This window comes from Ricinus communis, chromosome 6 (assembly GCF_019578655.1).
Source record: "Ricinus communis isolate WT05 ecotype wild-type chromosome 6, ASM1957865v1, whole genome shotgun sequence".
NCBI lineage: Eukaryota > Viridiplantae > Streptophyta > Magnoliopsida > Malpighiales > Euphorbiaceae > Ricinus > Ricinus communis.
This window is the reverse complement of record NC_063261.1, coordinates 2,644,546-2,657,752: the sequence shown is the minus strand read 5'-3', so window position 1 is coordinate 2,657,752 and position 13,207 is coordinate 2,644,546. Positions and strand designations below refer to the sequence as shown.

The 13,207-nt window shown below is 28.8% G+C and overlaps 1 protein-coding gene and 1 long non-coding RNA gene across 3 annotated transcripts; both read left to right on the top strand.

The window, feature by feature from the left end:
• Nucleotides 1-318: 318 nt before the first annotated feature.
• LOC8277750 (germin-like protein 9-3) lies at nt 319-1,847 on the top strand. Its single transcript, XM_002515720.2, has one exon. It carries the CDS (start codon nt 1,159-1,161, stop codon nt 1,777-1,779), a length of 621 nt encoding a protein of 206 aa, XP_002515766.1. The 5' UTR covers nt 319-1,158; the 3' UTR covers nt 1,780-1,847.
• A 5,892-nt stretch (nt 1,848-7,739) lies between these two features.
• On the top strand, nt 7,740-11,310 carry LOC125370368. 2 transcript variants are annotated; one of them, XR_007216261.1, is made up of 3 exons: nt 7,740-9,063; nt 10,376-10,751; nt 10,913-11,310. It is a non-coding gene; the product is annotated as an uncharacterized LOC125370368 (long non-coding RNA). The 2 variants fall into 2 exon arrangements; XR_007216260.1 differs by lacking the exon at nt 7,740-9,063 and having other exon boundaries at nt 9,093-10,751.
• Nucleotides 11,311-13,207: the final 1,897 nt, after the last annotated feature.

Sequence of the window (13,207 nt, the reverse complement as noted above, 5' to 3'; positions counted from 1 at the left end):
TGATTTAATCATAAAAATATTTCAAATTTAAAAAGTTACCAATAAATATCTTTTAGGAAGCATATTTTAACAATTATCAACGTTTAAAGTCAGAAAATACTATTGAAAAAAAGGACAGTAAAGTCTGAGTTTTGGTCAATCGGAACTGTGCAAAGCCGATCGGTCTGTGTTGGCAATTTTGAAGGACTTTACAATTTAGTTCCTAAAATTTTCAATTGGTTCAATTTTGTCACCAAAATTTAATTTTTTCTTTCAATTTAGTCCAATTTAATTTCAAAAAATAATATTTAGCTCAATTACTCATAACCCTAACTGGAATTTGACTATCCTCAACCTATGAGACTCAAGAGAAGCAATAACTTTTATCATCGGATTTTTCATAGTTCCCTCGATATCTAAATTTGAAAAACGGGTGCTTATAAGTCTTATCCTGAAATAAATATTTTAAATAATATAAAAAGATTAAGAATTTAACTAAAAATTTAACAAAAATAAATTCTAAATTTAAGAACCACCTCAAGCTAGTCAGGATACTTTTACTGTTTAGTTTTTGCTCAATTCAATTTGGTTTGGATTCTAACTTCGGTTCAGTTGGACAATATGTATATGAGATTTGGCAGTGACTTCTACTATCTAATAAAAAATAAAAAATAAATTGGTCTTATAAAAAACTTTGGACTTTCAATACAATGTGCAGGCTAATTAGACGGCAAATACAATGGGAAACTACAATGTGTTGGTACTGAGAAATTTTCTTGACAGACACTATCTTTCCAATAATAATATCAGTATATCCTAATTATTTTCCATACTTTCAGTTGTTTAGCAGAAAATATTCTGCTTATTATTTGCATTCGAGATGCTGCATTTTTTTTTTCTTTCTTTTTGGTTGGGTAACTACTGTCCTTATGCTCTTTCTTGTGTTCAGTGAGAACTGTTCCTTGCAGGCCAATGTTCAATCTACCCTTTAGTTGTATATATCCCTGAATTGAACTGAAATTCAAAGCAGACAAAACTAATTAACAAAGAGGAGCATGTTCAATAACAGCTGGCCGACAAAGTTCAATTGAATAAGGTTATAAATACTTGCGCCTAAGAGCATTGACAAGCATAGAAAGACAGAAGCTAGAAGTATAGGGTTTTAATTTATCTCCCATAATGGCCTCAAAATTGTTATCCGCAGTTATTTTGTTTCTGCTAGTTGCAGTAGTTACAGCAAGTGATCCAGATATCATCACAGACTTCATAATCCCAGCAAACTCTACAGCTGCAGCAATAGATGGAAATTTCTTCACCTTCACAGGTATGCGCAGCATAGTTGCTGGTGATGACTACCCACCAAGCTTTAAGGTCACAAAAGCTAGCATGGCAGAGTTTCCAGCTCTTAACGGCCAAAGTGTATCTCTCGCAGTTCTTGAATTCCCTGCAGGTTCTGTTAACCCGCCCCATACTCACCCTCGTTCCGCAGAGCTCTTATTTGTTGTAGCTGGAAGCCTTGAAGTTGGCTTTATTGACACAACGAACAAACTTTACACTCAGACTCTCCAGCCTGGTGACATCTTTGTGTTTCCTAAAGGATTGGTGCATTTCCAATCCAATTCTGATCCTAAGGAACCTGCTGCAGCTGTATCTGCCTTTGGTAGTGCCAATGCAGGAACTGTTTCTGTCCCTTCAACTGTTTTTGCTACTGGGATTGATGATGATGTCCTTGCCAAGGCTTTCAAAACTGATATTGCTACTATCCAGAAGATCAAGTCTGGTCTTGCTCCCAAGGCTTAGATTCAAAGTTTCAATGTGTTCAACTCTGAATAAATTTAATCACTTGCTATGATTCGAATTCTCTTTATTTTAGTTTCATCAGATTATTTGTTCGTTAAATGATGATATCTGAATATTGTAAAGGAACTCAATATTGTTGCAATAAAGGTCACTGATTATTAGCAAGTTGTTTGACTTGACAAAGATTGAGGCAGCATAATTTGGCAACTTCTTCTGGGATATCATTTCAAGACTAAGTGGTCACTGGATGCTTTTTCTACGGGACATTCTCACTTAAAACTCTTTTATACAGCATAGGAGATAGGAGATTGATACATTCTTTTTTAAAACTAATGAAGATGTTTTAATCATTTATGGTTTGGTATATATATATATAAGTATTTTATATTTTAATATTGAATAATTAATATATACTCTTTTATTTAAAACTAATGAAAATGTGTTAATCATTTATGGTTTGGTGTATAAATGAAGATATACACAAGTATAGATAAGAATTTTTCAAGAATTATACACACATATATATATGAATATTTTACATTTTGGTATTAAATGATTGACAATAAAAAATTATATTTGATAAAGATAATAATATAAATATTCACTAAACTTTTCAATTTAGTCTGTTTTGGTAATAAAACTTTATGTATTTTTCTTTAAATATTCAATTTAAATTTTAGTCACAATTCAGTTATTTTATCAATAAGAAAGTAACATGTTACATTTTCTTCTTTTAATTATTTTTTTGCTATTAATTACTTTTGCCACGTGTGAATTTTATTTTTAAAATAATTAAAATAAAACATGATTTAAATTAAATGTTTGAAAAAAAATTAATTAAAATTTAAAATTTAAAATAAAACTAAAAATAAAATTTGGAGACTATTTAAATTATTATCTTGTGTTTGATATACAAAATTATTACACCCAGTGGCGGAACCACCCTAACTTAGGTATTTAGAAATAAACTAGTTTTTTATTTCATTTTCTTATAAAATTATATTTATTTTAAATATATTAGAGTTGGATTTTTTTTAAATAGAATTGGACTATTTTAATTTGGTTTATTTATTATAAAATTAAATAACTTCTAAAAAATATTTACATTCTAGATTTTAAATAGAAAAATTTTATATTTTATAAAATTTAATTAGGAAGAAACACTTTCATTAAAAAATTTAATAGTTCAAGATTTTGCTAGAATATTATTATGGCACTATACTATTACAAGTCTATTTTTAATTATAGGCAACCAATCAATATTATTTTAAATGATTTATTAATTTTATACATTTTTTCTACTAATTTAGATTACCAATGAATTCATATATAATATTTAATTATTTATGCAAAATAAAATTATATAGATAAATCTCATAATTGTCAAGTATCAATGATTAAAATTTAAAAGTAGATAAAAATTTATTGAATAAGAATAATATATTTAGTTGATCAATAACTATTACTATATATAGTTGATTAATCTAGTATTTAATTATATTAATAAATTATAAAATTAAAATAATATTAATTTTTATAAGTTTATATAGTAGGGCCATGGTATATTTAAATGTCTTTTTACAATTTAATTTTGTTATAAGACTTTGCCTCCTCTTTAAATTTATTTCTGGCCTCGCCACTAAATACGCCTATAGTTAAAATAGTTATAAAAATATATATATCTCACTAAATACGCATATATTATAAGAATTTAATTATATTTAGCTATTATTTTACTTTAATAAGTATTTAATATTATTATTTTATTTTAATAATATTAAGATTTAATGATCATAAAAATCATAATAAATATTATAATAAATAATAAATATATAATAAATTAGTGGTGTTATATAATTATTAATTTTTTATTATATTTAACTATTATTTTATTTTAATAAGTATTTAATTATAGTATTATATTTGATTAGTATTTAATATTAGAATGCATATAATATTATTATTTTATAATATTTAATTTTATAATAAATTATTATATAATCACATCAAAGCGTATATAGTTTTTTATTGAAATTCTATATGATGTAGCTTTATAAAATATTGTCAAGTAAAATTGTATAGAAAAGTTTGACAGATTTTATATATTTATCGATAATAATTATTTTAAAAAAAATAAATAGAAAAATTTTAAATTGACTAAAATATAATTAATATTAATTAATAATTAAAATAAGTTTTTTTTGTATGTAAACCCTTGCTTTCTAGAAATTATAAGCGACTTCTATAATTTTAAACCCTTGTTTTGTGGGAATTACAAGTATCGCGGGACTTTTATAATTCTTATAATTAAAATGTTTTTTTTTCTTTTACAACTTGAGTTGTTAAAAAAGAGGCATTAAAGAATCGTCCTTTAGCATGCAACGCAGGGACTAATATCACATGGACATGGCCTTGCACAAAGATTAATTTGATGGAACGGATCAGGGCATAAAAAAAATAATAATAATAATTAACTGAGTGACTACCCAATTAACAGAAAGAAAAAATATTTTATCAATGATTATTTCAGTATTTTTATTAAATAAGTATTAAAATAACATAATTAAACTATTTTAATGAAATAAATAAAAAATTTATTTATTCCTAATCTAATAAAATTAAATAATAATTAATTTTCTAATTTTAATAAAATTAATTATTAATTAATTTCATAATTATATTAAAATGAATTAGTAATTAATTTACTTCAGTTCTAATAGTATCATAATTCTATATATATATTTCTAATAAAAATTATATTTTTATTTAATATAATAATATTATTATTAAAAGTATTATATTATAAAATTAAAAATTTAAAAATAAATTTTTATAATTCTTTTATTAATATAGAGATTTTATTCAAATATACTTATATAATATTCTTTATAATAATAATTTATGCGGATGACAAGCAATACTAATATATTATAGATGTTTGAAGGGAAGAAAAAGTAAATTTACTAAAAATATTTTTAATTTATTTATATAAATTTATTTAAAAAATCTTACTAATTTATTTGTAATATATATAAATAAGCGAATAGATGAGGACAAATAAATTTACTAAAGAGAACTTACAAACTTATTTATTATAAAATTATATAATTATATGACTGAAAATTAGACCAAATGCGCAAATGCTCTAGGTGATAACTAGTCGGTTTTTGGCTCTTGTGATCATCTAGGCGATCACATGCTGTTCATGATGATATTGAAGAACCTTGTGTATGAACTCAGTGCTGCAGACTTGGTGGTAAAGCACCCTAGATAAGCTTTCAGTTGTTGATCTGAAGAACCTTGCTGATATTGAATCTCCAGAATTTGGGTCTCTTGAGCCAGAGATAGAGCTGGAGTCGGAAGAGGATCTAATTAACACTTTTAATTACGTAGAAAGCAAACCAAAAGACCTTTTTGTTTTTTAATAACTATACAATCCTAATAAATTAAGTAATTTAATAAAAAGATTACATACAATTTAACCAAAAGACTTTTTCTGGCATTACAACTATACAATTATAGTCCTAATCCAAAGTAAAGACTTCTTTTAGCATTATAACTATACAATTTTAATTTTAATTTAAAACTAAGTAATTTAATACAAAAAATTATGTACCAATAATATATTGGATATATAATTAAATATTAAAGTATTTGCCAATTAGTTAATTTGATTTATTAAAGTATATTACTTTTAGATAAAAAAATATTTTTATACAAAATTAAGAAGAAGAAAAAACTTAAATTCCGCTGCTATTAAATTCAACAAAAAAAAAAAGGAAAAAGAAATTTTGCCAAGAGAAAGAAAAATTATTAAAACACAAATTGGCACTATAAATTATATATCAAATATTAAAAAGAATAAAGAAAAAACTCTACCTAATATAACCCCATTACACACTTTCTCCAATCATTGTTAATCTAACCAATTACTAAAATCCTAGTTTAACACATCCTAGCTATTCTTAATCTAACCAAAGCTCGTAAGCAAGCATAATAATAATAATAATAATAATAATAATAATAATAATAGGTGAACTTTTGGAAATCTTTGTTGAATGTCAAACAAGAATTCCCAAGTTGCTTCTTCTAGGGACTTATTTGACCATTGAATGAGGACTTTAGTTGCTGCATTATTTCCTCTCTTGACTAGTCTTCGAACCAATATAGCAATTGGAGTAGGAGGAGAGAACATATGAATTAGTTATAGCAGAAATTGATCTTTTCAGTTGAGAAACATGAAAGACAGGATGAATCCTGGCCTCTGATGGGAGTTTAAGCTTGTCGGCAACTTCTCCAATTTTATCTTAAATGCAATATGGTTCATAATATAATGGAGACAGTTTATAGTTCTCCCTTCTAGCTGCACTTTGTTGCCTTAAGGCTGCAACTTAAGGTATAACCAATCTCCAATATGAAAACTTCTGTCAGTTCTATGATGATCCTTTTGCTGCTTGATACAATGTTGAGCTCTTGAGAGATGGTACTTCATCAGCTGCAAGGCAAATTCTCTATCTTGCAAAAACTGATCCACTGCTGCAATTGGTGAATCACCAAGGAAATAAGGAATATGAATTGGTGATATGCCATACACTACTTCAAAGGGAGTAGTATGAATTACAGTATGAAAATTGGTGTTTACCACCATTTCACAAGAGGTAACCACTTCAACCAAAGTTGAGGACTATCACCAGTCATGCATCTGAGATAAGTCTCCAAACATCTATTTGCAACCTTTGTATGGCTGTCTGTTTGTGGGTGGTAAGAGGTTGATTTCATTAATTCCACTCCTTGCCATTTAAGAAGCTCCTACCAAAAGGCACTAACAAACACTGGATCCAGATCACTAATAATGGAATTAGGAAGACTATGTAGCTTGAATATATTCGCAACGAATTGTTGAGCTACTATAGATGCAGTATATGGATGACTTAATGCAATAAAATATGCATACTTACTCAACCTATCTACAACCACCAAAATCACATCTTTACCATTTGACTTTGGCAATCCCTCCACAAAGTCCATACTAATATATCTCCAAATTCCTTCAAGAATTGGCAAAGGTTGAAGCAAACCAGGAGTGTTTATCTTTTCAGGTTTGTAGGTTTGGCAAATAGAGCATGCCCTCACATAATTTCTTACATCATGTCCATACCCTTCCAATAAAAGAGCAGCTTAAGCCTTTTTGTAGTTTCTTACATCCCGAAATGGCATCCAATCGTTGTATCATACATCATTTTGAGTAATTTTTGCCTTAATATCGGATCATTACCAACTACTAACCTGCCATTCCTCTTGAGAAGACCATCTAACCAAGTATAAGAACTGTTGTTATTCTGGACTTGTTGCAGAGAAGCAATAATGGACTGAATAGCTGGATCCTTCTCCCAACTTTTTCCAATTTCATATAATAGATCACAAGCTGGAACAGATACTGTCAATGCCATTAATTCAGAAACAGGAACAGGAATTCTTGAGAGGGCATCAACAGTTATATAATCTCTTCCTTTCTTATAGGATATTTCAAATCATATCCAAATAATTTAGCAATATATTTTTGTTATTGAGCTATAGTGATCCTTTGCTCCAACAATATGCTGATTAGTTTTAATCAAGAAGTGCCTATAGGCAATGTAATGGTCCCACTTCCTGCATAAACAATAGCTAGCAACTCTTTTTTCATTAGTGGAAAGAGAATGATGTTTAGGAGTTAAAGACTTACTGATATAAGCAATTAGATGTGACTCATGCATAAGCATTGGACTGATGCCGACATCACTTACATCTGTCTCAATCACAAACTGCTTTTTAGGTGAGGGCAAGGCTAGGACTGGTGCTGAGGTCAATAGTGCCTTGAGCTTTTCAAAGCCTTCTTTAGCTACTTTAATAATTCAGTTAAGGGATTTACTGATTATACCATACCCCTTAATAAATCGCCTATAATACCCGGACAAACCCAAAAATCCTCTAAGTTATTTTAGATTAACTCGTACAGGCCATTCTTGCACCGCTTTAATCTTTTTTGGGTCAGTAGAGACTCCTTCCTTGGTGATAATGTGGCCAAGGTATTCAACAGAATATTCACCAAATTAGGATTTACTCCTAGCAAATAAGTGATGTTCTTGCAATTTGAGAAAAACCCACTTCAAGTGCTCCAAATGGGTCTGCATTTCTGGGCTATACACCAAAATATCATCAAAAAATATCAGTACAAATCTTCTTAAATATGACCTAAAGATCTCATTCATCAAGCTTTGGAATGTAGATGGGGCATTCGTAAGGCCAAAGGGGATTACTACAAATTCATAGTGCCCATCGTGTGATCTGGAAGTTGTCTTGTGCACCTCCAAATTGTACATCCGAATCGGATGGTAGCCAGACCTTAAGTCTGTTTTGGAAAATACAGCAGTCTCGTGAAGTTCATCAAGCAGCTCCTCTATTATAGTTATTGGGAATCTATCTTCGATAGTTTGCTTGTTAAATACCCTATAGTCAATCCACATTCTCCAGGTGCCATCTTTCTTTTTTACTAAGACTATTGGAGATGAGAAAAGGCTAACACTTGGTTGAATCACTCTACTAGCCAATAGTTCTTGTATCATCTTCCCAATTATCGTTTTCTGCATTGGGGAATGTTTGTAGGGCCTGATGTTAACTAGTTTTGCTCCTTCACAAGTGGAATCCTGTGATATGCACTCTACTTGGTGGTAACTCTTTAGGTTCTTCAAAGATAGAACCATACTCAATTAGTGATTTGGTTAAGTGAAAACTAGCTGCTTCTTTTCTTGGCTGATTCTGATTAACTTGCTTAGCTTCAAATTCATTCAGTTGTAAGGCATAAGCAATGGCAGGCTGCTTATGTAGTAACTTCATTATGTTGTTCTGAGAAATTACTCTAACTGAAGTAGTGTTGATACCTTGCAGCTGATAGCATCGATCATTCACAGTAAAGATCATTTTAAGCTGTTTCAAATTCCACTGAATATCACCCAATCCAGCCAGCCACTGAATACCAAGAACCATTTCATACCCACCCAGAGACATCACTAGAAAATCTGATGCAAATTTGTATCCCTATACTTCCTAAGGAAACTATTTACACATATGATCACATACTATCTCCTAACCATTTGCTACAATGATATGAACAAGATCAATAAGCTTGAGTGCACATCCTAAGCCTTTAACCATGGCTTGATCAATGAAATTATGTGTGCTGCCCGAATCAACCAAAATGTGAAAGGATTTCTTCTTACAATTCCCAATTAGCTTCATGGTATGGTAAGCTAATTCCTCTATACCACTTATAGCATGTAAGGAGATAGTAGGAGCAATCTTAGTTGAATCTTCCTTGTCCTATTATAACTTCCCTTTAATTCCTTCATTATCATCTTCTATTATCTCTTGCACTACCATCATGTGTAAATGCTTCTTTTTACATTGGTGACCAGGGGCAGACTACTCGTCACACCAAAAATAGAGGTTCTTTGTCCTTTTTTCATTCATTTCCTCATCAGTCAATCTTCTTGTTCTCGTTGGCTTCTTATTTGGTTGAGGATTTGTAGTGGTTAGTCTTTCTGTGAAGCTTAGAGTAGGCAATATCAGTGGTTGTTTAATGTTTGAGGTTATGGGTTTAGAGTTTGTAGAGAATGATGGTTGTGTTTGAGGTCCGTTGTAATAGGATTTATGGGTTTTAGTGGCTGTTAAATATGACTCTTGCATATGAGCAAGGGCATAAGCTTGTTGCAAGGTTTTTTGTTCTAACATTCTTATAAGTATTTTGATTTGATCTTTAAGTCCACTGAGGAAGCAACTTAAAGAATATTCATCAGAGAGGGTTACCTTATGAGAAAGGATGTTAAACTCCTCCATATAGTCTTATAGAGATTCAGTTTGCACTGACCCTTCAAATCAGCCTTTCGGTCTTCGTACACCTTCTCACCAAACCTTCCTTTTAACGCCTCCACATACTCCTCCCGTGGAGGTTCATCAACCTTATTTATGTTTTTAACAAAGGATTGATCTCGTTATAAGGCTCTTCCTTCCATATGAATAGCAGCCAATTTTACCCTTACATGTAAAGGGGTAAAATCAATTTGGAAAAATCTATCACACTTAAAGAGCCACCCTTCATAATCACTACCATCAAACTTTGGAAATTCAATCTTAGTGAATCGCTTTGCCATCTGATACCCATTGGCACTGTTGATTTAATTTGATTGAGTAGTTAAATCGATAAATGTGGAGACATGTGGGTTGTTCTGGGTTGAGTTTTTTGAGAGTTAGTGGTTGGATTAAATGGTGGAGTAGGTAAGATTGAAGGATTAGTAGTTGTTTGGTTGATGATGGGTGTGGGTAAAATAGGTGGGTTTTTAGAAGAGCTTGTTAGGGTTGATGATGGAGGGACTGTTTGATTTGTATTTGCGGTACTGAGCATTGTTTTAAAGTCTTTCATTAAATCACTAATCATACTAAAAAAACATATGTTCTTGCTTCTTACTATTTTCCTGCAACATCCATTTTACCATATTTTTTATCGAGTCTTTCATGGATTCTTCAAATTTTTTCATTTCTTGCAATCGTGCATTTTCAGAAACAGCCATGGTTGGTTCAGGAATTTTGGAGATGATGAGAGCAGCGGTGAGGAAGGATCAAACTGCTTTGCTACCAAATGGTACCAGTAAATTTAAGAAGAAAAAGAGAGAGGAAAGGAAGAAGAAAAATAGAGAGAAGGAAAGAGAATTTTTACTAACAAAATATCATCTGATCATTGCACTACAAAACAACCATAATATAACTGTTGTACCAGTTGGAATGATAGCTGCTGGCCTCACCATCCTACAACTTATATCAACCAACCATTAACAACTTAAACGACTACAAATTGTAAAGATAATATCAGCTCTGTTTTACACATAACATCATAGTTGGACCTTCATCCTCGCAATCAGCTACTACCAAAAAGATAGGTAAGTTACTATGCTATTTATTATTTATCTAGCTTTTTTTTAATAATGTTAGCTTAGCAACCTGTTTGTTTGTTTGATTTTATTTTAAATTTGAATGAAATTTGAAATTAAAGATTTGTCTGATTCTCTCTCTCTCTCTTCAAATAATGCTCGTGATGTAGGCTTTTCAGATAGAAACTAGACACTATTTTCTGGTCAATAAGGAATGGGCGCCATGGACACTGTTTGAACTTGTGAAGCAAAGATAATAAATAGGGTGGTGGATCTAGTTCATCTCTACCCCAAGGCTTGAGGAGTTGCTTGTTTCTCAGTTGAGGCGATCCACTCCTAAGAAATCTTCTAAGCAAAATACATCAAATGTTCCATGGCAGATGGCGAAGATTTTAAAGAGATAGAAGAAGTGTATAGGGTTAGGTTTGACAAGGATGAGGAAGAAGGGAAAAAGGAAATAAAAAATTAAAGAAAGCAAAGCTGTGTCGTTTCATGTCTTGTTGATTCTTGTTTTAATTTTTTGTCTAAGTTGGCCCGAATGTTAAAATTGAAGAAAATATGTTAGTTATTACATTAGAAAAAATTAAGGGATTCTTTCAGAAATATCCAAAAAAACATTGAAAATATCATTTTTACTTTTAAAAATACTGTAAATTGAAAAATTATTTCAAAAATATGATAATATATATTAGGTATACTTTTTTCACAAAATGGTATATGTTATTAGTAATTTGGTATATGTTTTCATAAATCTTGTCATAGTTAATTTTTAGTATATGTTAATATATGTCTAACATATGTTTAGTATCTATCTAATAATATTAATTTGATTGCAGGTCAAACTATTAGAACTGAATATATGCAAAACTAGTATTTAAAACTATTTTTTAAGATTATAATTTATTTTATATATAAATCACATTTGTTTAAAAGAATTTAAAAATCAGCATAAAGAGAACTATTTTTATAAATGTATAGTAAAAAGTATATATTAGGTATATATTGGATATGTATTAATTAGAATTTTAATTTTTTAATTTAAACATTTTAATTTTAAAAATTATTTTTCTCAATAACAATAATATTAGTTTTAATTGATTGATTTAGTTAAAGTTTATATAATAACTCTCGTGATTATTAGAATTAAGAAAATAGTATTATGATAATTATTTTATTATTCTATATTTCTATGAAATTATTAAAAATTTTGTATACTTATAATATAATATAATGAAAAATTAAAAGAAAATGAGATCCATTCCATAAAATATAAAATATATTAAGTATATATGTAATATTTGAAATAGTTTAATATATATATGTTTCAAATATAAAAAATTAAAAAGGTAAACTTTTAAAATTGGCATACATTATATTTATTTTAGTATATGTTACTATTTATAGTATATTTTACATATTTATACCTTTAAAAAGGCTAAAAATAGCAACAAAGGATATATGCTCAACAAAATATGATATACATTAAATATATATCTGGTATCTGCAACTATTTTAATTCATATAGATTGCATATTTATAAAAAAAAAATACACTCTTAGGAAATACTATATATTACACTTATTTTATTATATATTGAGTATAAAATGTATATGTTGGCTATATATTAAGTATATGCTTGGTAATTTTTAATCAAAATTTCAATTTGTTTAATATGTTTTTATTCCAAAATTTAATTTATTTTAATAAATATTCCTTATATATAATATATTCGCTATGATTATATCTTTAGAAAAATACAATGAAAAGTTACATTAAATGATATACATTTTACAGATTTTAGTATATATTTCATATATATTTGGTATATATTTAGTATATAAATAGTATTTGAAATATTATTATTTTATTATTATTATCTTTTCATCTCTTTTCTTTTTTTATTTCTTTGAAGATATTTATACTTCTTTTCACATACGGAAATATGAAATTCAGACTCATGTGACAAGTCAAGGACCTGAAAGGATCACTAATGAAATACCGTATCTAAAAGCCCATTTACTCCGAAATTTAGACAAAAATGGAATTGTGATGCTAGGATCTTGGGTAGAGATGGGCAATATTTTAGTAGGTCACATTCTGTTCTGCGATATTTGAGAATCACCGTCAATACCTCGGTGTAGATAAGTCCGGTATAATCTTTTGTTCCATAGTCTGGGGCTATTTATTGTATCTTTAGTATTTATGCATCTGCAAGCTTGGCCACTATTCAAAAAATTTTGCCAATTTTTTAAAACAAGCATATTATCAAACATCATAAGTGCATACTATAATCTCATTTAATCCAATTTATTAATCAACTCAAGTAGTTATTTTATTGTTTATTCATACATAGGTAACATGAGTAGTAAAATATATTTTAAGCCAAATCAACACTTACAACATCCCAACGAAAAGAGAAAAAAATATTTTCTTGATATGCACAAATAATATATCAAAAATTAAAA

Bases quoted from the DNA above. Each gene is read 5' to 3' on its own strand.
- LOC8277750 (XM_002515720.2), top strand. From the start codon at position 1,159: ATGGCCTCAAAATTGTTATCCGCAGTTATTTTGTTTCTGCTAGTTGCA.